The sequence below is a fragment of the Heteronotia binoei genome, chromosome 21 (assembly GCF_032191835.1).
Source record: "Heteronotia binoei isolate CCM8104 ecotype False Entrance Well chromosome 21, APGP_CSIRO_Hbin_v1, whole genome shotgun sequence".
In the NCBI taxonomy this organism is placed as follows: Eukaryota; Metazoa; Chordata; class Lepidosauria; order Squamata; family Gekkonidae; genus Heteronotia; species Heteronotia binoei.
Window position 1 is genome coordinate 193698101 of NC_083243.1, and position 27628 is coordinate 193725728.

At 43.5% G+C, this 27628-nt stretch overlaps 1 protein-coding gene across 1 annotated transcript in view; it reads right to left on the reverse strand.

The window, feature by feature from the left end:
- SNX4 (sorting nexin 4) overlaps nucleotides 1-27628 on the reverse strand; it is a 130771-nt gene that overhangs the window by 73119 nt on the left and 30024 nt on the right. Inside the window, exons 5-7 of the mRNA XM_060261816.1 lie at nucleotides 23520-23575; nucleotides 11880-11952; nucleotides 6742-6803 (exon numbers count right to left, since the gene is read on the reverse strand). Coding sequence (XP_060117799.1) covers nucleotides 6742-6803; nucleotides 11880-11952; nucleotides 23520-23575 — 191 coding nt within the window. The remainder of the gene's footprint in view (nucleotides 1-6741; nucleotides 6804-11879; nucleotides 11953-23519; nucleotides 23576-27628) is intronic.

The following is a 27628-nucleotide window of genomic DNA, read 5'->3' on the forward strand; positions in this document are numbered from 1 at the left end:
CATGTCACCCCACAGTCGACGTTTCTCCAAGCTAAAGAGCCCCAAGCGTTTTAACCTTTCTTCATAGGGAAAGTGTTCCAAAGCTTTAATCATTCTAGTTGCCCTTTTCTGCACTTTTTCCAATGCTATAATATCCTTTTTGAGGAGCGGTGACCAGAATTGCACACAATATTCCAAATGAGACCGCACCACCGATTTATACAGGGGCATTATGATACTGGCTGATTTGTTTTCAATTCCCTTCCTAATAATTCCCAGCATGGCGTTGGCCTTTTTTTATTGCAATCGCACATTTTCAGTGAGTTATCTACCATGACCCCAAGATCTCTTTCTTGATCAGTCTCTGCCAGTTCACACCCCATCAACTTGTATTTGTAGCTAGGATTCTTGGCCCCAATGTGCATTACTTTGCACTTGGCCACATTGAACATCATCTGCCACGTTGACGCCCACTCACCCAGCCTCAACAGATCCCTTTGGAGTTCCTCACAATCCTCTCTGGTTCTTACCACCCTGAACAATTTAGTGTCATCTGCAAACTTGGCCACTGTATTGCCTACTCTCAACTCCAAATCATTTATGAACAAGTTAAAGAGCATGGGACCTTGTGAACTTCCCCCAAGCTGAGTGGAGTGAAATGATCCAGGATCGAATCCAAAGACACACTTGGAGCCTTGAGTTCACTTACTGTATCCAAATTGGCAGGGAGGTTGCGGCAGAGCAACAGGACTTTATCTGCGAAAAAGTTTGCAAAGGCCTCACAGCCTATGTTCAATTCCCTATTATTTAGTTTGCTCTGTGGCAAATTTGTAAGCGTCCAAATTGTACTAAATAATTTGGCTGGCCGGGAATTTGATGACGCAATCTGGTCGCAAAGTGAGTCTTCTTTGCGGCCTTGGTTGCCATCTCGTAGGACTTCATAAACAGACTATGAGATGTTCTTGTCACGGGCATGCTGCCATCACCTCTCTAGTCGTCTAAGCTGCCGTTTCATCAACCGCAATTCCGGGGTATACCACAGTCCAAGCTGTGAGCAGCAGTGAAGAGGGCGCTGGGGTGCAATCTCATCAATCCTTAATTGATGGTGTTTTCTTTAGATCGTCTTCTTCAATTTTCAATGCTTGCAGTAGTGCTTCATATTTTTGCTTCTTAATTTTATTCTGGTATGCTGTGTTTTATCGCCAGCCCCCTAAAATAGGCCTTGCTGGTGTCCCATACTATGTTAAAAGACGTTTCTTCTTTTGTATTTATCTCAAAAAAAAAATTAATTCTTTTTTAGTTTCTTTCACAAAATACTCATTTTTCAAGATTTGTGTATTTAACCTCCATCTAAAATTCTTGGGATCTTCTCTCATTGTCATAAATATGGGGCTATAATCTGCAAACGTTCTAGGTAAGATCTCAATATTCTCCACTATTCCCATTGTTGTCACTGGAAACCAGACCATATCTATTTGGAACCAAGATTCATGTCTATTTGAATAAAAAGTATAATCTTTAGTTGTTAGGTTGCGCGTTCTCCATCCATCAATCAGGGTGTATTCCTCCATTAACAAAAAGAAACTTTTTGGTAGTAATTGACCTCCTTTTTTCACTTGTCTACCATTTTTCTATCCTCTTTTCTATCAAACACTGCATTGAAGTCTCCCAAAATGCAGATATCCTCATAGTCATATAATCAAAGTGTTTGAGGCAGATTCCTATAAAAAAACTTTCTGCTTATCATTAGGAGCATATATATTTCCAACAAGGATTTTTTTATTACCTTTCTGAACTTCCACAAAAAGAGCTATAGCGTCATCCGATACATATATACATTGTGACTTGTATTTCTCACTTACATAGGTAATCACCCCCTTTTTTTCTCCCCAGCCAATGCCACCTACATCTTTCCTAACCTTCTATTTTCCAAAATATTTTTATCTTTCAACTTGGTATGTACCTCCTGTAAATAAATAATATCTAACTTTAATATTTTCAACTGAAAAAAGGTTTTCCCTCCTTTTTTTGTGGGGAATTCAAGCTGTTTATGTTGAGAGTATTTTCATCTTATTTTTCTCCATTTTAATTATACTTCTTTGTGGTCCTCTCTGTTTCTCCTCTTCCACTGTGCCCGTGTTTCTATTACTCTGCTCATCTCCACTCAATTTTCTGTCTCTTGTTCTGCCACAATTAACTCTTCTTCTGAACACGATTCTTGTTCTTTCTGCTCACCATTCTTACTTTCTCCTCCTCCTTCCCCTTTTTTCCTTGTTCTTTTCTTTTTAAACCTTCCTAAAAATCTTCCATTTTGGGTATTGAGGTAATATTATATCTTATCTCCTCAAATGAAAATAAAATACCTTCTGGCAATAGCCAACGATATGAAACTGAATTTTCTTGCAGAAATCTAGTTAATGGCCTGTACTCAATCCTCTTCTTCCTCACCTGCCATGGTATTTCTTTTAACACATTCACATTTTGTTCCTTAATTTTTAATGGTTTATCTCTCACTGCCTGACACACTAACTCCTTTGTTTGTCTACTAGTAAATCTTATATGCACCTCTCTCAGCAGAGAGTGTTTTTTGGAATAGATAGAATTAACTGTGTGAACGTAATCTATGTCCTTCTCCAGTTCCTTTTCCTCCATTTCAAGCACAGGGGTCAAAGCCTCTATTATCAATTCTTTTATATTCTCATGTTTATCTTCTGGAATGTTCTGCATTCTTAAAATATACGCAGCTTGTTCCATTTCAATTCTCGCTGATCTATCCCCTTCTGTTTTTTGGATTACTTCAATCTCTTCAAGCTTTTCATCCACAACTTCCATCTTCCCTTCAACAGATTTTACAGACTGAGCCAGACCAAAAATGTCTTTTTTTCTGTCAATTGCTTCTGCAAACCATCTAGTTTCTTATTTACTCTGTCAATTTGTTCTGTTATATTTGCCTGCACCTGACTCAATGCATTCATGAAATATGATTGCATAGAGTTCTGTAGCTCCTTTATAGCCTCTTGTGAAAGCATCGCCCCTATTGATTTTGGGGCTCCTGGTGATGGAACTGATCTTTCTGGCTTATCTGGCTTATTTGGTTTACTCATTTCAATTGTTTATCTATTTATTCCCGCCTTCCTGATGATTATATTTAATTGGTTTGTGTTAACCTCCAATCAACTTATAAACTTATACCTCCAACCAATTTATAAACAAATTATAAATAAATAAATAAATGTTAAATGTATTATCCGACCTTGACCCTGAGTAATGTCAATCTTATATCCAAGACTACACTATTTGTTAACCATCCACCAATCTCCCCTAATTTTAAGTTCTTGAACTAAGCAATGCCTTCATCACTTATTCACTGACACACTGGTTCGCTCACAACCCACTCACAGCCCACTCACAACCCACTCACTTTACTACATACCTTCACACATGCCAATTCATTGAATTTTTAATTTTTTTTAAATCAACCCCCCTCATTCATCTACCCATTCATTCAGAGTCACTCAATATATATTAAAAAGTCAACAAAATGCAGATTAAATAACAGTAATAAACTCTGTCTTTCTCTCTTCTCCCTTTTCTTCTCTCTTCCTTCTTCCTTCTTCTTCCTCTTTTCATCTTTAACCCAAAAGACTCAATTCATAAAATCAAAAAGCCAGTTCAAAATTCATTCAAAAAATCCACTCCAGTTATTCCATATCTCCGCCAGCAGAACTCAAGCCCCTCCACCATGCCTCCACCCAACAATCCTGGAAAACGCTGTACTGCTTCTTCAGCCTTCGACCTTCTGCTGCTTATCAATTCAAAAGTCCAGTTCGTATCTTTCACCCTGCAAAATTTTTCCGCCTCACATCCAAACTTGACTATTTCTTCTCAATTCTCTTAGCACAGTCTCCTATCTATCCTTGCAGGGTTACTTTTTTTCCTTTTCTATTCCACTCCACATTCCATGCCCCCACTTCTTACCACCAACTCTTCAGTCCTCCCTCCACTCCGTTCCGCTCCACGCCAAATCTCTTTTTCAAAGTCTTTTCTTATCCTTCCAGTTTTCTTTTCTCCTCTGTCACTCCACAATATAATCTCTTCGTTGCCACTTCTAGAGTCCAAAATCACTCGCCTTTTTGTTTCTAAATGCCACTTTTCCTCCTCCTCTTCCCGGATTCACAGCTAGCTCGCCTAGGCGTCTGCTCGCTTCAGGCTTAGGGGAGAAGGATGACAGACCTTGGTAGGACCCAGGACCCTGACCTCCTTAAGCCCCCTCTGCTTGGGAACCCCCACAACAGGAGATGTCTTTGGTTTGTATGGTTAAACCCCTGAAAACGAACGATGTAGGCGCCTCTGGAGCCGGGGCTCTGGAAACCACGCCTGCTCATCACTGCGCCGAAACCGGAAACCACAAGGCTTGATTTTGACAAGAAATTCCAGACCAATCTCATTACTGAATAATGACTACAAGTTGTTTACTACAATTTTAGCCAAAAAAAGTTAATTTTGCAAAATTCTATTCATGGAGATCAATATGGCTTTTTACCTAAGACACAGTTGAAAGATAATGTTAGAACGGTAATTAGATATTTTGAAGTACCTCAGCAAACATAATGAAAAACAAACAGCTTTTATTTTCTTAGATGCCGAGAAAACATTTAACAATTTAAACTAGACTTTTCTGTATAAGATATGAATTTTGGTGAGAATTTCATAAAATGGGTGAAATCAATTTATATTTCACAGACAGCTAAAATTATTGCTAATGTAGATTTAGCTAAACCTTGTGAGATCCAAAAACAAACATGACAAGGCTACCCACTGTCTCCTCTTTTGTTTATTATCATTGTTGAAATACCAAATAGAGATATAAGACATGATGAGAGGACTGGGGGAGTTAAGATTAAAAAGACTTACAAGTTAAGAGCCTTTGCATATTATCTGGTCTTAATTTTGGAGGAACTCTTAAAGGGAATTAAAGAATGGATGGCTGAATTGACATAATTTGGTGACAACTGGTTTTAAAATTAATGAAATGATAACAAAAATGTTAACAAAAATATGAGCAGAAGATCAAACAGAGCTGATGAAAAAACAGGTTTAAAGTTGAAAAGAAGGTAAAACTATTGGGTATTATGTTGAGGGAAGCAGCTGGAGACGTGGAGTCTAATAAGAAACCATCCTAAATTGAGAATATGGCTTTGCTGCAAAAAGGCTAATAGATCTAATATAGAAAGCAAGTGTTTATCAAGTAAATTATGACATTAGCACTTGCTAGTTGCAAAGGCTTGCCAGCTGGTGTGTTTAGCTAACCAAAGAAACCAAAATGAAGAGTAAACGGTAAGACAAGTGAGCTAAAGTTTCCTGTTTTGATAGAGACTGGCTCTTAACAGGATGGCAAGAGTTGCTATAATAGTCTACGAGAAGAAAGCACAGACCTCCATGGCAGGAATATCTAGCAGGTGGTTGAAAGGTCGTGCTAAGAGCATTGAAGGGTCAAGTGGCAATGCAAAAGGTCATAGAGTAAATAATAGAAAAGCAGCAGAAAGGAAGTCCATATTTGATGACCCTGCCAAGACAAGAGTAGGCATGCATGTAATGGAATATGCCGTGACAACATGTAACCAATCACAGTAATCAGTAAAATGCAGTATGTATAAGAAGCTGTAACTAGTTATATGAGATTGAGGACCTTGCTGGCTTGCTAAGGCAGTCCTCCGCTTTTGTTGCAATAAAAGCTATCTGCTTCTACTTGAACAACTCCATTTGGTCAATCGGTTTGGGACTGAGGGGAGGTCCTGGTGGTGACCCCAGACCTATTACCAAAAATGCTAACAAACATGAAATGTATGCTATTTCAAAATAACTATGACGACATGGAAAGAAGCTAAAAAAGATACATTAAGGTGGGATAAATTGCACCTTACTTTGTTGGGGAAGATATCTTTGGGGAAAAGATTAAGGGAAAAAGGGATTATAGAAAAATTAGAAGTTTTATTCTGATAACAACAGAACAAGTGTGAGTTCTGTTATTATGCCAATATGTGTCATTGAGAAAATTGAAAGCTTTTCCTTCGTATTCCTCTTTTTTTTCTCATTCATTCTTTCTTGTCTTTTGTCTTTTTTAAGTTTTAAAATGCTTCAATAAAATTTGTGGGTTTTTTAAAAGAATGTTTTTACCCTGTCGTTCCTTCAAGGAACTCAGGAGTGGCATGTATGGTTCTCCTGTCCTTCATTGTGTCTTGCTCATTGTGGGGGGGAAATCGGGGACATGCATTGAGGACACATTAACTTGAAAGTTGCCAGTACTAATGCTTTAAACATGTTTGCATTTTGAATACAAATAATGTCATTAATTGAATTTGCCTGTGTCCTCTGTAACGTTTATATCTCCGGTAACTGGTACACATGGCCTTATGGCAGATCAACAATGACATATATGTCAGATCCAGCCCTTGCAATAAATGAATTTGATAACTCTGAGTTAAGATCTCAAATGTATCAATCAAGGTGATCTGTGCCCAGTAGAGATACCACCGCAATATTTCCCAATGCAAACAAATTTCTCCACAAGTCGCTTCGAAGGCACATTTATTTTATTGGACTTATATCCTGCTCTTCCTGCAAGGCAGGCTCAGAGGAGGTTCCAACAGAGTTTCAAACATTAAAACAGCAACAAACGTTACAGTTTAAAAACATCTAAAATATTCAGTCGCCAAGAATTGAATTAACTAGTAAGTTATAAAAAAACCTCTCAGCTCTTACCTGAAAACTCTCCCATAATTCCCATGAACTTTGTATACCCCATACAAACGATCTGCTACTCTCTAAAAGAAAGATTTATATGCAAAAGTTAGACATCAAGAAGGACAATCAGGTACGTTATAAGTCATTTCATAGAGGAAAGAGTATCAAGTAAAATGTTCAGTTTTAGAAGTTTGCCTGTCTCACAAGCTTTACACAAAGCACAAGTGATGTGGGTCATCACAAAATTGGGAGGAACAGAAGAGGCATTCCCCCCTCTTGCTCTGCAGACTGATCAGTCTCCACCCAAACAAGAAAATTCTGTTTTAAACTGAATCCACCACTATTTCCTCTTTGCTCAAATCCGTATCTTTTGTACCATGACTACCTAACTTAGATTTTAAAGAAATGTTTGACAGGGACTCTTATGCAAGACTTGTTTTCAGAATTTCTAGCACCACACTCATCAGTCTCATCAACAAGTTCATTGATGTATTAAAAATCTGAGGGATAGAATTTCTTTAACAGTCTCAGATAATTGACATCTCGTGCTCTGAATTATTGCATCAAAATCTGGATACAATTGTGCTGCGGCAATGCTGAATATGTTGCTCAGGTGTGTATCTTTAAGCTGCAAACCTACTTTTGATTTACTGACATTCATTACAGAAATTTCATGCTCAATGTTCAGTGCCCTAAGACCCAGGGGAAAACATGAAATGGCTGGCATTGCAAGCTTTTGTACATAAATTGCTTCATGTGAAGCAACCATGACACAGACTGAGGGCTAGACCTCGGATTCAGCCAGAGCTCACTGGAGCAGAGCTGCAGAAGCTTTCTGGTGCATTCCCCCTCCCTCCCTCCCTCTCCTCTTCCTTCCCCCCTATCTTTCCTTTCTCCATTGCTGCATAATCCATTGTTTTTCTGTGGACTATAGGAGAGCGGAAAACCAGCCAGCCAGCCAGCCAGGAAAGAACAGCTTTGCCACGCCCCCAGCAGCCTTAATTACAGCCTGGAAAAGCCTGTGAAAAATTGCTGCATGCTGCTGTGATCGACAGGAGCTCCGAGGTAAGCCCTGTTTTGGAGCAGGGTGGCTTCCTGGCCTTTCAACTGCGGGGGGGGGGGGGGGGGGGGCGGGGGGCAGGTACAGGACCTTTCAACTGCAGGTGGGAGGAGGTACAGGACAGCCCCAGCCGCGAGAGAGGTCTCTGAGGGCTGGCTGGCTGGCTCTCCAGCCTGCCTCAAGAGCCCTCTCTCGTAGCTGGGGCTGCCCTGCTTTTGCACAGGCAAGCTTCTTCATCAGAGGGGAAGGGAGGGCGGCCCAGGACAGCCCCAGCCACAAGGGAAGTCTCCTGGGGCCTGCTGGCTCTCCAGCCTGCCCCAGGAGCCCTCTCTCATAGCTGTGGCTGCCCTGCTTTGCGCCGGTGGGGGAGGGAGAGAAGCCCAGGATAGCCCCAGCCATGAGGCAGGTCTCCTGGGCCCTGCTGGCTCTCCAGCTAGACACAGGAGCCCTCTCTCGTAGCTGGGGCTGCCCTGCTTTTGTGTGGGCAAGCTCCTTCATCGGTGGGGAAGGGAGGGGGGCCCAGGACAGCACCAACCGCACGGGAAGTCTCCTGGGGCCTGCTGGCTCCCCAGCCAGACCAAGGAAGACCCTCTCTGCCAGGGTTGTTATGCCTTGTGCAGGCAAGCCTTTCTCACTGGTGGGGTGGGGAGGGCAGCCCAGGAAGCCCCCAACTGCTGGACATCCAGCCGGCCCAAGGAGCTCTCACTTGCCAGCTCCCCTGCCTTACAGTGAGAGCTTGGAGGGCCACAGATTCTATCTACCCTCCAAAATTTCTGTTTTCCTCAGGAATTGATTCTTGTAGTTTAGAGATGAGTTGTAATTCTCTCAGGGATTGCCTGGTCACACTTGGTGGTTGGCATTCCTTTCAGAATGTTGGATTAGAGTCTGGGAAACCAAAGATGACAGAACCATTTCTTGTTTTGTTGTTTTCAGCTTGTGGACTGCTTGCTGCGGATTGAGCATGCTGCCATGTTGCTTCTACTTTCGCTGCTACTGCCAGGACTAAGAACGGGGGGTTGGGGTGGGAGATGGGTCAGTGCCTGTCTTGCTGGCCTTTTGCGGGCTGAGGGAGGCAGCCCTGGAGGGCAGGGTGGGAGCTTTAGACCTTGCTGCTGACCGCTTCAGGCAGCCTATGCATTGTGGGACAGCTGCTGCTCTCAAATGACCAAACCATTCCTTTGATTTATTTTCAGCTTGTGGACTGTTTGAACATGAACATGTGAACATCTGAAGCTGCCTTATGCTGAATCAGACCCTCAGTCCATCAAAGTCAGTATTGTCTACTCAGGCTGGCAGCGGCTCTCCAGTGCTGAGGTTTTTCACACCTATTTGCTGGCCATTCTACCTGCTGCCCTCTTGCCACCACTGCTGCTGCCTCTCCTGGGACTCAGAAGAGTGAGTTGTAGTGGGCAGTTAGGTCAGCGGCTGTCTCACAGGCATTTTTTGGCTTGTTTAGGCAAAAAAAAAAACCCCAACCACCTTTGGTGGTGAAGTAGGGGGTTGGACTTTGGTCTCCCAGATTCTAGTTCAATACTCTGATAGGGTTGCCAACTTTCTGGTGAGGCCTGGGGATCCATGAGATCATATCTAAAATACACAGATGAATCCCCCCCCTGGGAAAATAAACATTTTGGAGGGTAGAAAGAATCCACGGCATTGCACTTACACTACATCTCCTGGAGCTCCAAGCCTGGATCTGGCAGCCCTACACCCCCCCCCCCCCCTCACCTCCTGGAACCTGCCAATACTGCTGGGCTCAAATGTTCTCAAATACTCTGGGCACCAAATGAGAAGGGAACACTCCCTGGAGAAGACCCTGATGCTGGGAAAGACAGAAGGCAAAAGAATAAGGGGACGGCAAAAGAGGAGACGGCTGGACAGCATTACTGATATAACAAGCACGAATTTGAGCAGACTTCAGAGGTTGGTGGAAGACAGGAGGGCCTGGCGTGACTTTGTCCATGGGGTCGCAAAGAGTTGGGACTCGACTGTGCAACTGAACAACAAACTGTTCAAATAGATGCTAACTCCCATTTCTATGCAGTCTGGTGGATACGTACCTGCAAAATGCACAAGGTACCAGTGGGAGGATGCCACCAGGCCTCTCACCCTGACTGCTTTGCTGGTGTTGGGAAACTGAATGGGGTGGTTTGTTTGGAGAACTGAGATCACAATATTCAAGTTTTCATTTATCTGGCAGTGCCTTATGACGTACTTCCAGTGATTTCAGAGGGGTGTGGCTTATGGGTGATGTCAGAGGGGTGTGTGGCATATGCTAATGAGTTATGCTAATGAGCTCCACTACCTGTTTTTCTAGAAACCAACCCCTGCTGAGGGCTATGTGTTTGTCTACAAAACTATAGTCTTCCCCAGAGAAATTACTACAACTCCTATGAGGCAGTTCAAGAACAGAGAGACAACCATTTACAGTGGTCAATATCAGGCTACTATCTGGGAAGTCTAAGTTCAAAATCCCCAATCAATCAAAGGAAAATGTGAAATGTGAAAGAAAAATAAAAGGAAATGTGCTGGGGGAACTTAGTCTGGACAAAAACTCTCAGCTTAATCCTGGCTTCTTGTTATTTCTCTTCTGGATAATGACAGCATGGATCATGAAGGCATTAATACAGTGAAAGACATGGATCATGAAGGCATAAATACAGTGAAAAGGGAAAGGCAAATTCAGTTGCACCTATGACCACCCAGGCATAAGACCATAACGTTGCTGGTCTTAAAAGTGCTTTCTTTGTATCTCTCCCATGCAACTGACAGAGGGAATTAGGCAAAGGAAACTCTCCCCCTTTCTCTCCCTCCCCAGGAAAGGAGAGGAGCCTCAGTGAACAGAAGGAAGAGAGGCTTGGTTCAGTAGCTCTACAGTGTGACTAAGAATGCCTGGCAACCCTGGCAAACTCAATCACACAGCAGAGCTACAGAGCCAAGCTCCTCCACTGGCTGAGGCTCCTTCTCCCTTCGAGAAGAGGGAGGGGGAAGAGTGAAAGAGCAAGAGGCCACTTTGCTTGGCTGCCTCATCACAGGGGAGAGAGAAAAATGGCAACCAAAGGAGGCAAGACAGAAGGAAGCAGACAATGACCTTTTGCTTGGGGGCCTGATTAACTTCCAGAGCTGTGCTCTGGGGAGCTCCACCCTCAATTGAGGTCTGATACTACCAGTCTAATCTGTGAAGTTGTTCCAGCTTTTTTAATATCACAACTGTCTCTCTCTTAAATATGCATCAATGTATCGTTATAAGTATAATTCCATTTACTTTGTGATTAAAAGGGAGGACAGGCATTTAGGGAAACAACCTATTTCTGAAAACACCACTTTCACATAGTCTATGGACAGATGCTCCACTTATTCCAGGGGCGTCAAAAGTGCAGCCCGAGGGCTGAATCAGGGCCCCAAAGGGCTCCTATCAGTCCTGTGAGCAACTCACTGTCATCTGCTTCCTTCTCTCTCTTGCATCCTTCTGCGTAACTGCTTGCTTTGCCAGACTTGCTCAGTCACCCAGGAGCTACAGAGCAAACCCTCTATTTTCTCCATTGGCTGACCAGCACATGAAGCAGCCTATGTACAAAAGCTCACAATGCCCAGCCATTTCATGTTTTCCTCAGGGTCTTAGGCTCAAAGCATTGACCATGCAATCTCTGTAATGAATGTCAATAAATCAAAAGCAGTTTTGCAACTCACAGAAACACGTGAGCAACACCTGCACAGCATATTCAAGATTGCTACAGCATAGCATAGACTTCAGATTTTGATGTAATCTCCAGATTTTGATGTAATAATTGAGAGCAAGAGGTGTCAGTTATCAGAAATTGTTAAATAAACAAAATATTGGAAGAGTGCTAATCTTTTAAGCATCTTTTAAGTTTTTAAAAAATCTTTAATTGTGTTTGTCTGTGTCCTTTATAAAGTTTATATATCTCCACTACCTGGCATTACATTTTGTGACACACTTGACCCGGCCTGACAAGGTCTCAGTTATGTTAGATCTGGCCCTCATAACAAATGAGTTTAACACCCCTGACTTACTTCATACATTTAAAGAAAGCTAATTTATTACACTGTCAGACTCCACACGGGAAATACTTACAGCTCTGACTCTCAGAAGGTGTGATATGACAGACTGCAGCTCATCACTGTAGTGTTTAAATTCTGTAAACCTCCTGGGAATGCAAGAAAAGTAAATACACCACTAGAAATCAGAGAAGCAAGCTCTCACAAATTGCATGACAGGATTGCAACAAAACAGTTCAAGTATTTGTTCAAACAGATTGGTTCAAATAGAATACTCAGGCTTCTTGGATAGAGGAACTGTTTAAGTGAGTAGTTTGCTCAACAAAGCAAGTGTTTCAGTTTAACTACTTGTTCACTGGGCATTGCATCTGTCTATTAGGTGGGAATGAAATTTCTGACTATGTGTTCAAGCTACATTTCTAGTATGAACCCAAAAACAGCCTCTGCATTTGTTTTCATGGGGATGGGGAGGACAAAAAACCACAATGCAATAGACATCCTTATTTCTTTAAAACACTTACATAGGGGGGGAGGTACTTGTGAATTTCCTGCATTGTGCTGGAGGGTGCACTAGATGACCCTGGAGATCCCTTTCAACTCTATGATTCTATGATTAGCCACCTTTCTTCCTTATGATGGACAAGGCATCATACAATATACAAATAAAATACATAAAATAGAATATATAAAAATACTTAAAACTGAAATTAAACCCAGCTGCCTTCTAAACACTGAAAGTGAGGGGACCAGGTGCACTTCTCTGGGAGGGGACAGTCAGGAGAACTTCTCCCTCTCCCTGTGATCTTAATTCCCAGATGCAAAGATATGGGAGAAGGCAGTCCTTTAGATACTCCTGTCTCGAGCCATGAAGAGCTTTAAAAGGCAAAAAACAACACCTTGAATTGGGCTCAGAAGTAGATTGATAGTCAGTGTCATTTCTATAATACTGGGATCACATGATCCCAATAACTGGCCCCAATCAGCAGTCTAGCCACGAAATTCTGTACTAGCTGAAGCTTCTGAAAGCTTTCTAAGGGACTACATGCAGAAGTAGCAGGGAAGCAAGGCGAGAGTGGAAGGATTTTACAGTATACAAGTCTGACCATAGGATATGGTTCAGCCAACACAAGCAAAAGCAATAATCAGGGGAAATATAGCTATGTTGTACATACGAATTTTAGAAAACTTTTTGTTTTGTTTTAAATTTTGTTACCGGATACTGAAAAGACAAGCTAGCTACCTATAATGTAGGAAGTCAGAAAGAGTAGTTAAAGCATCCGTTGAAAATTGTTTTGTACACCTGCAGGCTACATTGACCTTATTTCCAGCTTCAAAAGTATCAGGCAGAAAAACCTATGTGATTTGATTTGATTTATTCAATTTCTAGCCCATCCCTTCCCGCGAACAGGCTCAGGACAGGGTACAACACAGTCCTAACAAGACATATTAAATTTAAAACAAGACACATTCGATTTAAAACAAGTTAAAACTATCAATAGGTGCAGGATTCAGCAGAAAAAGATTGCAGAATAAGTTGGCACAATGTAGCTTTCTGCATTTCCCAAGTAGCAGGGCAGCAGCCAGGATTTAAAATATGGTGGGGCACACAGTCGGGATTTTTTATTGCACAGGCCAGCAAACAAACCTTGCTTGGCTCTCAGCACTGGAAAGCAGGGAGGGATGCCTTTTTTGTTGTTTGCTTTATTTGATAAACTAGGAAATAATACAATACAAAGGAAAATTGCACAGAAGGTAAGTAGGCGAGTATATTTTCCATTTGCAACTTGCCAAAGTAAAAAAAAGTAAAGGAAGAAAATTAGTTAGTCCTCACTAGAAGTATAACATCAGATTATATAACTGGTTTCTTGGAATTATGACTAGCATTGCAAAATATTCTCCTATAGGAAACCAAACTGGTACAAATTGTTTCTCATATTTATCTACAGAAGAAACAACCATTGAGTTGGAAATTTTAGCCATTATAAAATCCTCCCACAACCGTTGTTGCCAATGTACGATTGTCGGATTATAATGTGATATCCATTTGGCAGCAATAGTAGTATGTGCAACTGATAATAAGATGTATATCCTTATATTATCAGTCAGGTTATTATCTGAGGGAGACCATTTGCTTAATAACAAAATTTTAGGGTCAAGCGGAAGTTTGATATGATGTATTTTTGCAATAATCTTTCCCCAAAAATGTTGTGTGTGTGTGTGTGTGTATATATATATATATATACATATACATATACATACACACACACACAACATTTTTTAAAATAGGGAAATTTCCTGCATTCAAAATGATTTTCTGTATTTTAGATAATATTCCACTGTATTTTTATCTAATTTCCACCACAGTTGTTCAAAATCAGTCACTGGCCTTTCTATGGATCTTTTAATGTTCGGAGATTCAAATAACGATTGAATTTGAGCATAACGTGGCCACATAATTTTAAAACCTACTTTTTCTTCCAGTTTCAGCTTAGAAATTAATTTGCCTTTTTCCAAAAAGTCATTCCATTTTGTTAATCCTGCTCTCTGCCAGGAGAAATAAGTGGTATCATTTTGGCCTCGGACAAACCATTTCTGATTTGTATAAGAGGACACGAGTGAATTTTCCAGAACTATATGTTCCTTGTATTTTTTCCAGATATTTATAGCATTCTTAAGGAATATGTTTTTCTGCCATCACTTTGTTGGAACTAATGATAAATCCCATAAAAATCAGTGAGGGAATAAGGCTCTAAATAAGTCTGTTCAATTTGAACCCATTCCAGTTCTGGAAATGTATAAGCTCAAATTAATGAGGTTAAGTTAGAAGCTTCATAATAGTGAAGATTTGGAATCTCCAGGCCCCCCTGGTCAAATGGTCTATACATTTTTTTTGTTTTGTTTCTTTAATCTTACTTTTTCATTTGCCCCCCAAATTTTTAATATTTCCTTTTACCATTTTTGCAGATCTTTTAAGGGAATCGCCACTAGAATTGTTCTGAAAAGGCAAGTGAATTTTGGTAGAAGAAAACTTCAGATCAGGTCTATCCTAGCTGATAAATTTAATACTAATGAATTCCATTTGTTAATTTTTTTTTAATTTCTCTAAACAATGTGTCAAAATACTCATTGTATATTTTATGAAAAACAACGGGAATATTTATGCCTAAATAGTGCCATTTTTAGCTGTCCAGTTATAGATAAATTTTTTTTTATAGATTTGGTTGTTTCCTGCCTTAAATAAATGGGATATAGTTTGGATTTATTTTTATTGAAGAGGAGACCAGAGACCTGGGTGAACTGGTCTAAAACCTTTTGAACTTCAAATAATGATTCAACAGAATTAGTTAAACATAAAACAATATCATCTGCATATAAACAAATGTTACGCGTTTTATTTTCAATTTTTACTCCTTGAATATCTGAAATCTAATGACTTCTGCTAGCGGTTCTATAGCCAATGCAAACAGCAATGGTGAAAACAGGCAGCCTTGCCTAGTCCCCCTTTGTAAAAAAAAATTTTGAGTTAAGAGTCCATTAATTAAAATTTTTGCACTTGGGTTTTGATATATAGCTTGGATTGCTTTTAAAAATTTGTTGCCAAATCCCATCTCAATTAAAATTGCTTTTAAAAATGGTATTCCCACGCTGTCGAATGCTTTTTCTGCATCCAGCAATAGCAGTGCTGTTTCTAATTTGGACTTGTTACAATGATTTGTTTAATATGCGCCGTGTCCTGTCTGTAATATTTCTTTGAAAAACAAATCCTATCTGGTCGGACTTTATATAGTTTGGAAGAATTGGTTTTAGGAAATTAGCTATAGGGGGACCCAGGAAGGGCCAGTCCTCTTCATTAAATTACCTGTATGGCCCCTCCACTGGAGACACTCCAGAGAAGCAGCAGCATTAGGAGGTGGCTGACCACAGAGGGGCATGGAGCTCAGAGCTGGAAACAGCAGCAAAGGAAACACAGCTAGGTTGAGCCATCGGGGGTGAGGCGAGCTCATATCCTTCAAAGAGGATCCTCCATTTCAGCCCACATTTTAGTCCCATCCCTTCCTTCCTGGGGAAGCTACTCCAGTTGGCTCACTTTCAGCCAGGGCTACAAACCAGCCTGAATCGAGAGTCAACAGAGGACTGGTGAGTGAGTCAGCAGTTTTGTTTCCAAACAGTACTTTCACGGCTCCAGCGGGCTTGGAAAGGAACAGTTTTTTTGCAAATGTTACAGCATCACATGCTGTGCCCACAGTTAATAGTGTTTTTTTTTTGGGGGGGGGGGGAATATAGTCGGATAAAACTCCTAGTACTTGGTGCCATTTACGGGGCCAAAACATGAAAAATGTAAAAATAGTGGGATTTGGCAGAGCAATTTTTAAAATAAAACATGAAGAAAAAGCAGAATGCTCTGAACCTGGGAAAACAATGAAATGGCATTGCAAGCTTGTCCCCCACACCCCCAGAGATCTACTCAGATTGGCAACGGCTCTCCAATGTAATATCCCCCTTTGGCTGTGAGTTAGAGTACTCACTAGGTCAGGTCCAATGCTCCCTCTAAGCTGCGGAGTCTTGCGTGCAAAAATTCTACTTCGTGAGCTACTAACATTAAAGCTGTGATCAAGCAATTTGGCTACAGCCCAAATTAGTTTGCTCTGGGGCCATCCTTTCTAAGCTAAGACAAAAATGTGTGAGCTGGAGGCTAAAAAACAGTGAGCTAGCTCACACTAACTCAGTTTAGAGGAAATAATGGTCAGATCCACTCAGCAGAGACAATCTGGCTCAAAGCATCAACCCTTTATTTGCAAGGACACAACTCCAGGAAGCATTAGCTTCAGTTGACTATAAGAACACTGAAAGCGAAACTGATCTCCACTCCATTGAAACACATTGAAGCACCGACAAAGTTGCAAGAAAAACATGAAATGGATTTTCTATTAAAGTCCCTGGGCCCTATCTATCTGGGCACGGAGACATTAACAGAAAATCCATTCCATGTTTTCCATGCAGCTTTGCTTCCTGCTGCAGCCAGTAAAGACACAGCAAAAAGGCTTACAGGGAAGACCGGCCGCGTACTTGCTCCAGCGGCTGTGCTTTAATCCAGCGACCGGTGGAGGGGGGTCTCCTGGAGTGGGAGACTCGATTCTGGGGCCCGGGAAGGGTTCTGGAGGGCAGACGGCTTGACATCAAGCTCAAGAAACCGACGGCAGTCGTTTCCCTGAGCTGTTGTTGCTGTGGAGCCCCTGCAGCTGCAATTACCATTTTTATGGCCCCAGAGGCGTCTGCTGGCTTTCTTTTCTGTATCTTTTTTGCCTCTTCTGTTTTCCAAGTACCCTCTGCATAAATGGATTCGGAGAGAAGGCTCAGCAAGTTGAGCAAACTTTATTGAGTGCTTTGCATTTTATTATAACCCTTAGGATCGAATATAAACTTTTACTGGAAGCGTGAACAGAAGCGGGAAATTTAAAGAGAGGGGAGGGCAGGTAGCTGGCTCCCTCTCCATCCTTGTGTTAGAAGGCTTCACAAAGGCTTTACTAAAATTAAAAAAACAAACCGTGGTTGCTTCTAAGCATATGAATCGTCCTGAAAATAAATTACGTTCATGTCAGTGACTGATAGACTGGGATTTAAAGTTATAAAAGTTTGGGGCCCCTGAGTGAATGGCGGGCACTGCTTTTAGAGTGTGTGAAGTTGACAGGAAGTTAATATATCAGAAGAGAAACTTGGCTGGTTTACTAATTGCTATTGTACTTTGTCTGGATTGCTTGGTTCTATTTAAGTGGAGTATATGGCTGAAGCAGAGTTGCATTATTTTTGGAGATGAGTGCACCTCTACCAGTGATTAAAAGTTGTTTTTTAGCCCACCTAAATGACTTGGATTATAAATTTCTTTTTTGGATTACAAACCTGTACCTCTACCAGTGACTAAAAACTGTTGTTGTTTTTTAGCCCATCTAAGGGCCTTGGATTATAAATCTCTTTTTGGATTATAACCTATATCCTGGATTCTAGGATTACAAATTTACACCTTGGATTACAAATCTCTCTTTTGATTTATAAATTATAAATACCTAGCTGGGATTATAGAGCACTGTTTTGGATTATACAAGTGGCTGTTTTGGATCATAAATACCTATATTGTATATATTTTTTTCCTTTTTTGGTATGGCAATTTTTGGATTCCATGGATGAATGGATGGATGGATGGATGACTAACGTTCTGGTTGGATTATGATGATGATATTGGATTTATATCCCATCCTCCACTCCAAATTTCAGAGTCTCAGAGTGGCTCACAATCTCCTTTACCTTCCTCCCCCACAACAGACACCCTGTGAGGTGGGTGGGACTGAGAGGACTCTCACAGCAGCTGCCCTTTCATGGACAACCTCTGCCAGAGCTATGGCTGACCCAAGGCCATTCCATCAGGTGCAGGAGGATATATATATATCAAAATATATCTTTTGAAGTTCTTGCCTTGGCTCAGAATTAACTGGATTTAACTGGCTAAATCTGATTTACAATTGGACTGGGAATTGCAGAGTATATTATAAAATACTGTGAGGTACTTATAATTTTGGCTGCAAATTCTGGACTAGAATATTTTAAAGCCTAGGGTTGAATATTTCTATATTTAGGCTATTATTGTCATTGTAAAAAGGTACTGTTAATTCTACATGGTATCACTATTTGGGGTTTGCTTAGTTTGTTGACATAAGGTGGAAGGTCTTGTACCCAAACATTTTGCTTTTTAACCAAAATATTGATTTTATTCTCTGGGCATTGGGTTTGTTGACAAAAGTGGGAACATCGTGTTCCATAACAAACTAGTGTATATACAAAGCTCTAAGGTCGACTGTTAATTGTCTGCAACAAGCTAATGGCCTCTGGGTTCAAAGAAACCCAAAGGAAGAGAGAGGTTTGAGCCATAACTCCATCACCTAGCTCCCCCCCTCCCCAAGACCTGGGAAGCTTAGTGCCTCAAACATGCAAGAAGTTATGAAAGAATGCAAAATGCTCTAATGACAGCAAGAGCACAATTGTCTGAAAAGGTAGACAATATAAGAGAACAGATGTCAGAAGTAAAACAAGAATTGCAAGAGAATAGAAAGCAAACAGAGGAGACAAACAAAACATTAAAAGTGTTGGATAGTCAAGTGGCAACTAACACCCAAAAGGTGAAACAGCTTGCGGAAAGTCAAAAAACTCTTGACAGTAGGTTTCTTCAACTGGAGATGGACAGAGCAGCTTATATGTTGAGGTTTCAAAATGTATCAGAAGACAAATCTGAGGATTTGCGAAAAATATTAAGCAAAACACTTGCTGAAATCTTAAAGGTTGAGCCATCGAAAATTGAAGAAGAGATCAACAAACTAAATGTGTGACATCAAGTTTCACAAGAAAGCAGAAATTACCCAGGGAAATACATGTGAAATTTACGAGAAAGAAAACCAGAGATGCTATTCTGAAGCAAACAACGGATAAGTTGGTGACAATAGCAGGAAATAATGTGAAACTTGTAAAAGAGGTGCCATGGCCAGTCCAACAAAGGAGAAGAGAATATCAAGAACTGACAACCTTTTTGAGAGAAAGAGAAATCCCACACACCTGGCTAACACCAGAAGGCCTGCTTTCCACATATGAAGACAAAAGGTATAGGATTAATTCAATCTTTAAAGCGGAAATTTTTTTTAGAGAAATTTGGAGGTAAAGATTGGGGGGGGGGGGAGAATGATGATGAGGATGAATCTTCAGAAGAGGACCATCAAGAAGGAAAGAAGACATACCGTATTTTTCGGTCCATTGGACGCTCCGGACCATTAGACGCAGGTGCCTGGCTGGGAGACAAGCGGCGAGATTGCTCCCTCCGCCCCCACCGCAAACCCAGCACTTCGCAGGGAGCGATCTCGCCGCTTATCTCTCAGCCGGTTACACAGGCGCCGGCGTGCTTCCCCTGCGCTTGCATGCCTGACTGGGAGACAAGCGGCGAGATCGCTCCCTGCGAAGTGCTGGGTTTGCGATGGGGGCGGAGGGAGCGATCTCGCCGCTTGTCTCCCAGCCAGGCACGCAGGCACAGAGGAAGCACCCGCCCCCTCCGCAAACCCAGCGCTTCACAAAGCGCTGGGCTGTGGAGGGGGCGGCGTGCTTTCCCCCTGCCTGCCTGCCTGGCTTCAGCTGATGCTTACAGCAAGCGCCAGGATCGCTCCCTTCACCCTCCGACCCCAGCGCTTGCTGAAAGCAGCAGCTGAAGCCAGGCAGAGGAAGCACCCGCCCCTTACGCAAACCCAGCACTTCGCAAAGCGCTGGGCTGTGGAGGGGGCGGCGTGCTTTCCCCGTGCCTGCCTGCCTGGCTTCAGCTGATGCTTACAGCAAGCGCCAGGATCGCTCCCTCCACCCTCTGATCCCAGCGCTTGCTGAAAGTAGCAGCTGAAGCCAGGCAGAGGAAGCACCCACCCCCTCCGCAAACCCAGCGCTTCGCGAGCGCCGCCTGTGGAGGGGGCGGCATGCTTTCTCCCTGCCTGTTTGCATGGCTTCAGCGCTGATGCTTAAAGCAAGCGCTGGGATCGGAGGGCGGAGGGAGCGATCCTAGCGCTTGCTGTAAGCGTCAGAGCTGGAGCCAGGCAGGCGCCGGGACGGAGGCAGCGGATCGCCCCCCCCCCCCCCCCCCGAGGAAGGTACGTACGGTACCTTCACTCCAGAAGACGCACACACTTTTTACCCCACTTTTTTTGGGGGGGGAAGTGCGACTTATGGTGTGAAAAATACGGTACTCAACACGATCCAAAAATAAGAAAAATTAAAAAGATAGGGATAAGAAGAACCCATAATGGCATCAATAGTTTCTATTAATATCAATGGACTTAATTCTCCTATAAAAAGGAGAAAGACTTTCAAATATTTAACAAAATTTAAAGCTGATATAATTTGTCTACAAGAGACTCATATACTGTCAAAGGATCAACACTTATTAAGAAACAAAAAATTGGGCAATCTTTTCTTGGCGGCTGATTCTAATAAAAAGGAAGAGAGTCCTGGCAACTTATGTAAATGACAAACTGAATGCACAATTGTTGTTTGCATCGGAAGATGGGAGAATTCTGCTAGTGGAAATTACTACTGAAGGCAAAAAAAATACTTTTGGCAAATATTTATGACCCAAATGATCATCAGGACAGTTTTTTTTAATGAACTGCATCTTAAGCTAACAAATTTTGATTATGCAGAATACTGTTTAATAGGAGACTTTAATGCAGTTTTCGATAAACAATTAGACAAGAAGACACCCAAGCATATTAAAGCTAAAGCAGCTAGAATATTGTTTGTGCAGAAATGGAAACTTCAACAAGTCCCTTCGAAGCAAGAACTGATTGGGAAAATTTTGGAGACAGCAGAGATGGACTACTTGTCTTTATTACTTGGTGGCAAATCTAAGGAAGAAGCAAGAAAACATTGGGAGCCGTGGTATATTAGGTGGGACATTTCAACCTGGTTGTTTTATTAAGACTAGTTGATGTGAAATGCAATGGGTAACCAGTTTTACTTAGTATGTACTTACTCAGAATACGATCCAATTTAGATAAGTTTTAGTGTGAACTTACAATACTCATAACATATATTGATTACTTAGAATCATTTGGACACTGTTTTGAATTTAGGAAAACATGTTATAGCCGTTTTCTTTTATGGTGAACGATGCATAGATATGCAGAGTGTACATCTTTTCTGTTTATATACTCACTGTTTTTCTTTATACCCTGTACCCTCTTTTTTTCATTCTTATGAAAACTTAATAAAACTTTAAAAACTAAAAGACAAAGCAAAAAAAACAGGGAACTTTGTCAGCCTCAGCGCTTCAAAGGAGGAAGGAGAAAAGAGCCCCACAGGTCTGATTAAAGCCCTGGGTTGGCCAGTTCTGGCCCACGGGCTGGATGTTTGACATCCCTGATTTAGACTGTCCTCTACCTCTTCATGTCAAGTCTGCTTTAACTCTGGTCAGGCCTGTGCTCAATCTTTGGTTCAGGAGAGAAGCATCCTGGGTAAAGCCATACTGTATGCCAATGCTGCTAGCTCAAACTTTCCTCACCCCCCTCCTTTCCTTTGTTATGTAGTTGTGCTTTGAAACGGGAATATGTGAAAGAGGTTATCGGGCCTTCTCAGGCTGGGCATCGGGGGAGGTTGGAGCCAAAGAGACGCTCAAGGCCAAAGCAGGCCTGAGAACGAAATTGTAACATCAATGTGTGAATGTGCCCTGCATAGTACCCCTCCTTCAAGAATTCCTTTGAAGTGTACCTTATATGATTGCATTCTACTGTATGATCTTTAGTCTTTCAATCTCCTTGTAGTCGAGAACCATGATATCAATAAACTAGCTACTTTGTTATCAACAAAGACTCGTTATTGAATCTGCCGACTTGACACTTTACAGACAGGGTTTTCCCACAGCTATTAAAATAAATTAGCCTCTTCAACAAGTTGTTGCTCCATAACCATCTTAACCCAGAAGCAAGTAAAGCTGGATACGTCTTCCATAGAATAGGTATTTTTCTCATTTCTATGTTGTGGTTTTTAAAATCTGTTTTTTTTTATAAAAAAAAATCTAGTACCAGGCCCATAGCCAGAAAATTCCAGTTGGGGGGGGGGGCATGCAATTTTTTTTTAAATGGAGGGCCACCCTCCTCTGGCGACCCCCACTCTCTCCGCTGCTCTGGCAGCCCCACCCCCCTCTGCACAGCACCTCCCCCTCCCTCCCACCCACCAACCCAGAAGCAAATAGATGTGGAGAGAGAGGTGGAAAGAAAGCAAATTTAAATGCATTCTCCTTGGCTTGGAGAAATGATTTACAGAGACAAATGCCTTCTCCAAGCCAGCCAACAGGGTGGTGGGGGCTTCAAGAGCCACACAATATGTGTGGAAAGGCATGGAGGCTGGCACCTCTACCACCTACCCAGGGCTTCAAGTCAGCCAGGTGGCTGGGTGGCCAGAGGTGCGCTTCTCCCCCACCGGCTACGTGGTCCAGAGCGTCCTGTGCGCACGCAGCCCTGATGGGGAGGAAGGGGAAGTGGCAAGTCTCTGCTGCTCTGGGGGCGGGGCCGGCCCGGGTGGAGCGTGGCAAGTGTAAGAGTGGAAGGCACCAGGGACGTGGAACGGAGTGGAGGCACAGACGTTTGAGCGGCGGGCGAGGCAAGCAGCCATGGGCGACAAGAACGACAAAGAGGCTGCAGAATCGTCGTCATCCAACTGGCTGTGGCAGGCCGAGTTCCTGGGGGAGACCATACTCAGCTGGCGCTGTGGCTGGCTTCAGCAGCCACCCTGCAAGAGGAGCTAGGCCAGTGCCGATCCCTCCTTTCCCTTTCCTTCGCCCCCCCCAGGCTCGGTGCCCGCCCACTCCTTCCCTTCACAACCCCCAGCACGCAGTAGCGCACCCCCAGAGACAGTAGCATTGGCGGGCCGGCAGAGGAGACGCAGGTGATGGGCAGCACGGGGGCAAGTTCAATGGAGCACTGCATTGCAGCACTTTGGGGGGGGGGGTGCCTTGGGCTGGCGCTGAACGGAGGGGCCCTACAGGAGGGAGGGGGGGTTTAATAGAGGGGCCGTGCCCCCCGCCCCCCCCCCCCCCCCCCCCGTGGCTACGGGCCTGTCTAGCACATGCACTGAGAACTAAAAGTTAAGGAGATAAAATATTAACCAACTGTGACTAAGATTGTTTAATTTTTCTTAAACTTACTTGTCTGGATTTTTCACTCTGAATGTTGCATTAAGAGCTTTTAATCTTGAATCTGCCTAGAGGAGAGAGCAGAAGGACACATATAAGTTTTATAAATTTATTTAAATTTATAATCATAATAAGCACCAAGACGTAAGAAAAGCCATGTTGGATCAGTCCAGTGGCCCATTCAGTCCAACACCCTCTCACACAGTGGCCAAAAAGAAAAGCACCAGGTGCCATCTGCAGGTCCACTAGTGGGGCCAAAACACTAGAAGCCCTCCCACTGCTGCCCTCTTCAAGCACCAAGAATACAGAGCATCACTACCCCAGACAGAGAGTTCCATCTATACCCTGTGGCTAATAGCTACTGATGGACCTCTGCTCCATATGTTTATCCAGTCCCCTCTTGAAGCCATCTATGCATGTACCTGTCATCCCCTCCTGTGGCAGTGAATTCCATGTGCTAATTACCCTTTGAGTGAAGAAGTACTTCCTTTTATCTGTTCTAATCCAACTGCTCAGCAATTTCATTCAATGCCCATGAGTTCTCATATAGTGAGAAATGGAGAAAAATACTTCTTTTTCCATCTTCTCTATCCCTCTATCATGTCACCCCTCAGTCAATGTTTCTTCAAGCTAAAGAGTCCCGAGCGTTTTAACAGACAGACAGAAAGAAGACAGACAGACAGACAGACAGACAGACAGACAGACAGACAGACAGACAGACAGACAGATAGATAGATAGATAGATTTCTATCCCACCCTCTCTGCAAGTGGACTCAGGGCGGCTAACAGTCAATTTAAGATTACAATTTAAAAACAATTAAATAACAATTAAAATACATTTCATGGTACTACTCAAGCCATCTATGCATGTACCTGCCATCACCTCCTGTGACAGTGAATTCCATGTGTTAATCACCCTTTGGGTGAAGAAGGTACTTCCTTTTATCCATTCTAATCCAAGTGCACAGCAATTTCATTGAGTTCTTTCTCTCTATTTATTACTTATTTCTCTATATATGTTTATTTATCACATTTATATTTTGTTTGTTGTTCAGTTGCAGTCGAATCCAACTCTTTGCAACCCCATGGACAAAGTCATGCCAGGCCCTCCTGTCTTCCACCATCCTCTGAAGTCTGCTCAAATTCATGTTAGTTATATCAGTAACACTGTCCAGCCATCTCATCTATTGCCGTCCCCTTCTTCTTTTGCCTTCTTTCCTAGCATCAGGTTCTTCTCCAGAGAGTGTTCCCTTCTCATTTGGTGGCCAAAGTATTTGAACTTCAGCTTCAGCATCTGACCTTCCAGGGAACAGTCAGGGTTGATTTCCCTTAGGACTGACTGATTTCATCTTCTTGCAGTCCAAGGGACTCTTCTCCAGCACCACAGCTCAAAAGCATCTATTCTTCTGCGCTCAGCCATCTTTATGTTCCAACTCTCACAGTCGTACATTATCACTGTAAATACCATCGCTTTGGCTATACGGACTTTTGTTGGCAGGGTGATGTCTCTACTTTTCTTATGCTGCCTAGGTTTGCCATAACTGTCCTCCCAAGGGGCAAACGTCTTTTAATTTCATGGCTACAGTCACCATCTGCAGTGGTCTTTGATCCCAGGAATGTGAAGTCTGTTACGACTTCCATGTCTTCCCCTTCTATTTGCCAAGGAGTGATGAGGCCGGATGTTGATGTTGAGTTTCAAGCCTAACTTTGCACTCTCCTCTTTCACCCTCAACAAGAGGTTCTTTAGGTCCACTTCACTTTCTGCCATTAGAGTGGTGTCATTTGCATATCTGAGGTTGTTGTCAAACACCTTGCCATGAATGAGTTAAGTCCAAGTCAACAGGCCCGGCGCTGAGGTTTCCAGCACCCCAGACCAAAATTTGCCCCCCACCCCCTCCTTTTTTCATTTTCACAAACTTTCGCACACACACAGCGCAAGCAGTCCAACAACATCATGATGACATCAGGCTGTGCAAAGCCTCGGCAAGAGCGGGAAGACAGCGGGCGCGCTCAGAGCCACTAGCTCTGAGCGTATTCACTCCCTGCATCCCCCCCCCCCCGATCTTGCCGAGGCTTGCAAAGCCAGGCCACACTCTCCCCTGCTTCCGTTGCTGCCGCCACCGCCAAGGCAAGTTCTTACCAGCTTCAATGTGGCTGCGTGGGGCTGCTACGCCTTTGAAGGGCTTGCGAGAGGAGAGTTTGCTCCCCTCCCTGGAACCGGTAGTGAGGGGGAGTGAACTCTCCTATCGTGTGCCCTTCAAAGGCTTAGAAGCTGCACACAGCCACATTGAAGCTGGTAAGGACCAGCCTAGGCTGGGGGGGGGCACTTCCAGCGCTATGAAGAGAGGGAGGAAGGCGGTGGTGGGGTGGCCAAGGGGCACACCCAATCGTGCCAGAGGGAGGGAGGCACCCCTGTGGGAGCCAGCACCCTAGGCCATTGACTAGTTCGCTGACTCCCACGCACCAACCCTGCTTACAAACTGTTATGGAATACTGTACCCTGTTATCACATCCGCTTCATTCCTCCCCTCGTTCACATCGCTTTGTTGCAATCTACAACTGTGTATTATGTCTAGCACATTTTTAGTAACAGAATGTATCCAAAGCTGCAGCCCTAGGCCGAAAAATATCAGACAGAGATCGCTGGGAAAATACCTGCATCTGGGAAGGGGGGGGGGGGGTTGCTTCACTTTCCCCAAACCTTGTATCACCCTTGGTCCTGCTACCTACCCCCAGATGTAACTCAGAATGCCTGTCTGAGTGAAATTACCTGGATTCTATAATAAATTGAACTTTGCAATAATTGGAAATCTATTTACTAAATACCGGGGGGGGGGAGGGGGGGTCCTGACATAGTGTTAGATTTCCCTTGGGCAGCATCCACCTTCCCAGCACAGAGCGCGACCGGAGAAAGTCGGCCCATAGACTTCGAAGCTATACCAAAGACCATGTCCCTTTGAAAGCAAGACCAAGGCCCGAGGGAGTGAAGAGATCATTCATTACTCCCCAAGCATGGCAGCCACAGAGGTCTGGGACCAGCCTGGAATGCCAAGCCCGTCGGCTGAATCTCCTGGGAGAGGGCGACCATCCTGACCCAAGGAGTATGAAGAAGAAGAGGTGGAACCTCTGGATGGCTCAGGGAGATATGGTGATTCAGCGAGAACAGCTGACCTCCAGCGCATCTAGCTCGAGCTGAAAGATGCAGTGGGGCAGATCTGAGATGAGCTCTGCTTCATGAGTGACTTCTTCCTGCAAAAGCTTCAGTTTTGGCCCATGGAGCTCTCGAGAGCTCCAGACTTGGGACCCGCCTCGCCAGCCGGATCACCAGCAAGACCCATGTCACCGGGGGAGCAGCCACTGCAACCACAGTTGCCACCGCTACCGTGTCCACCACCTCTGCAACCAACAGCGGTGCCACCAGGACCTGCTCCTCCAGCGCCTGCTGTACAGCCACCAGCGCCGCCACCAGGGGCCTCTCCGCTGGGGCCTCAACTAGCATCTCCAGGACCTTCGATAACGCTAGGGGCCCCCCTGCCCAATGTCTGGGGACCAACTGCACATTTCAACAGGGATCCGGGGAAGTTAGAATTTTTTATCATCCAGGCCCGGAATTTCTTATGGCAATGGGCCACCTCATTTGCTTCGGAACAGCTGCATGTTGATGCCATCGGTGCATGCCTGGAGGGCCCCGCAGATGACTCATTTGTTGCCTTGTACGAGACAAAAGCCCCGGAATTGTATTCAGCACAGAGATTTCCGCGTTCTCTGCTGCGCCAATTCGAAGACCCCATGAAAGAGTCCAATGCCATCGCCCAATTAGAAGCAATCAAGCAAGAGAAACGGTCGGCAAGAGAGTACACGCACGAGTTTCGCATGCTCAAGGTAAAGCTGGGACGAACAGATGAAAGTTGCCACTTACAAATGTGGATTGTTGGCCAACCTGCCTCAGTGGGAGCTAGTACAAGACAACCCAGATACACTGGTAGGTTGGATACAGTTAACAAGTGAAATGGATACCTACCCACTCAAAGTACAACTGCAAGAAGAAAGGGAGTGTGGTGCTCGAGATACCTTGAGAAAGCAACGTCCCCAGGGGAAGCGGATGGCCACAGGAAAAAATT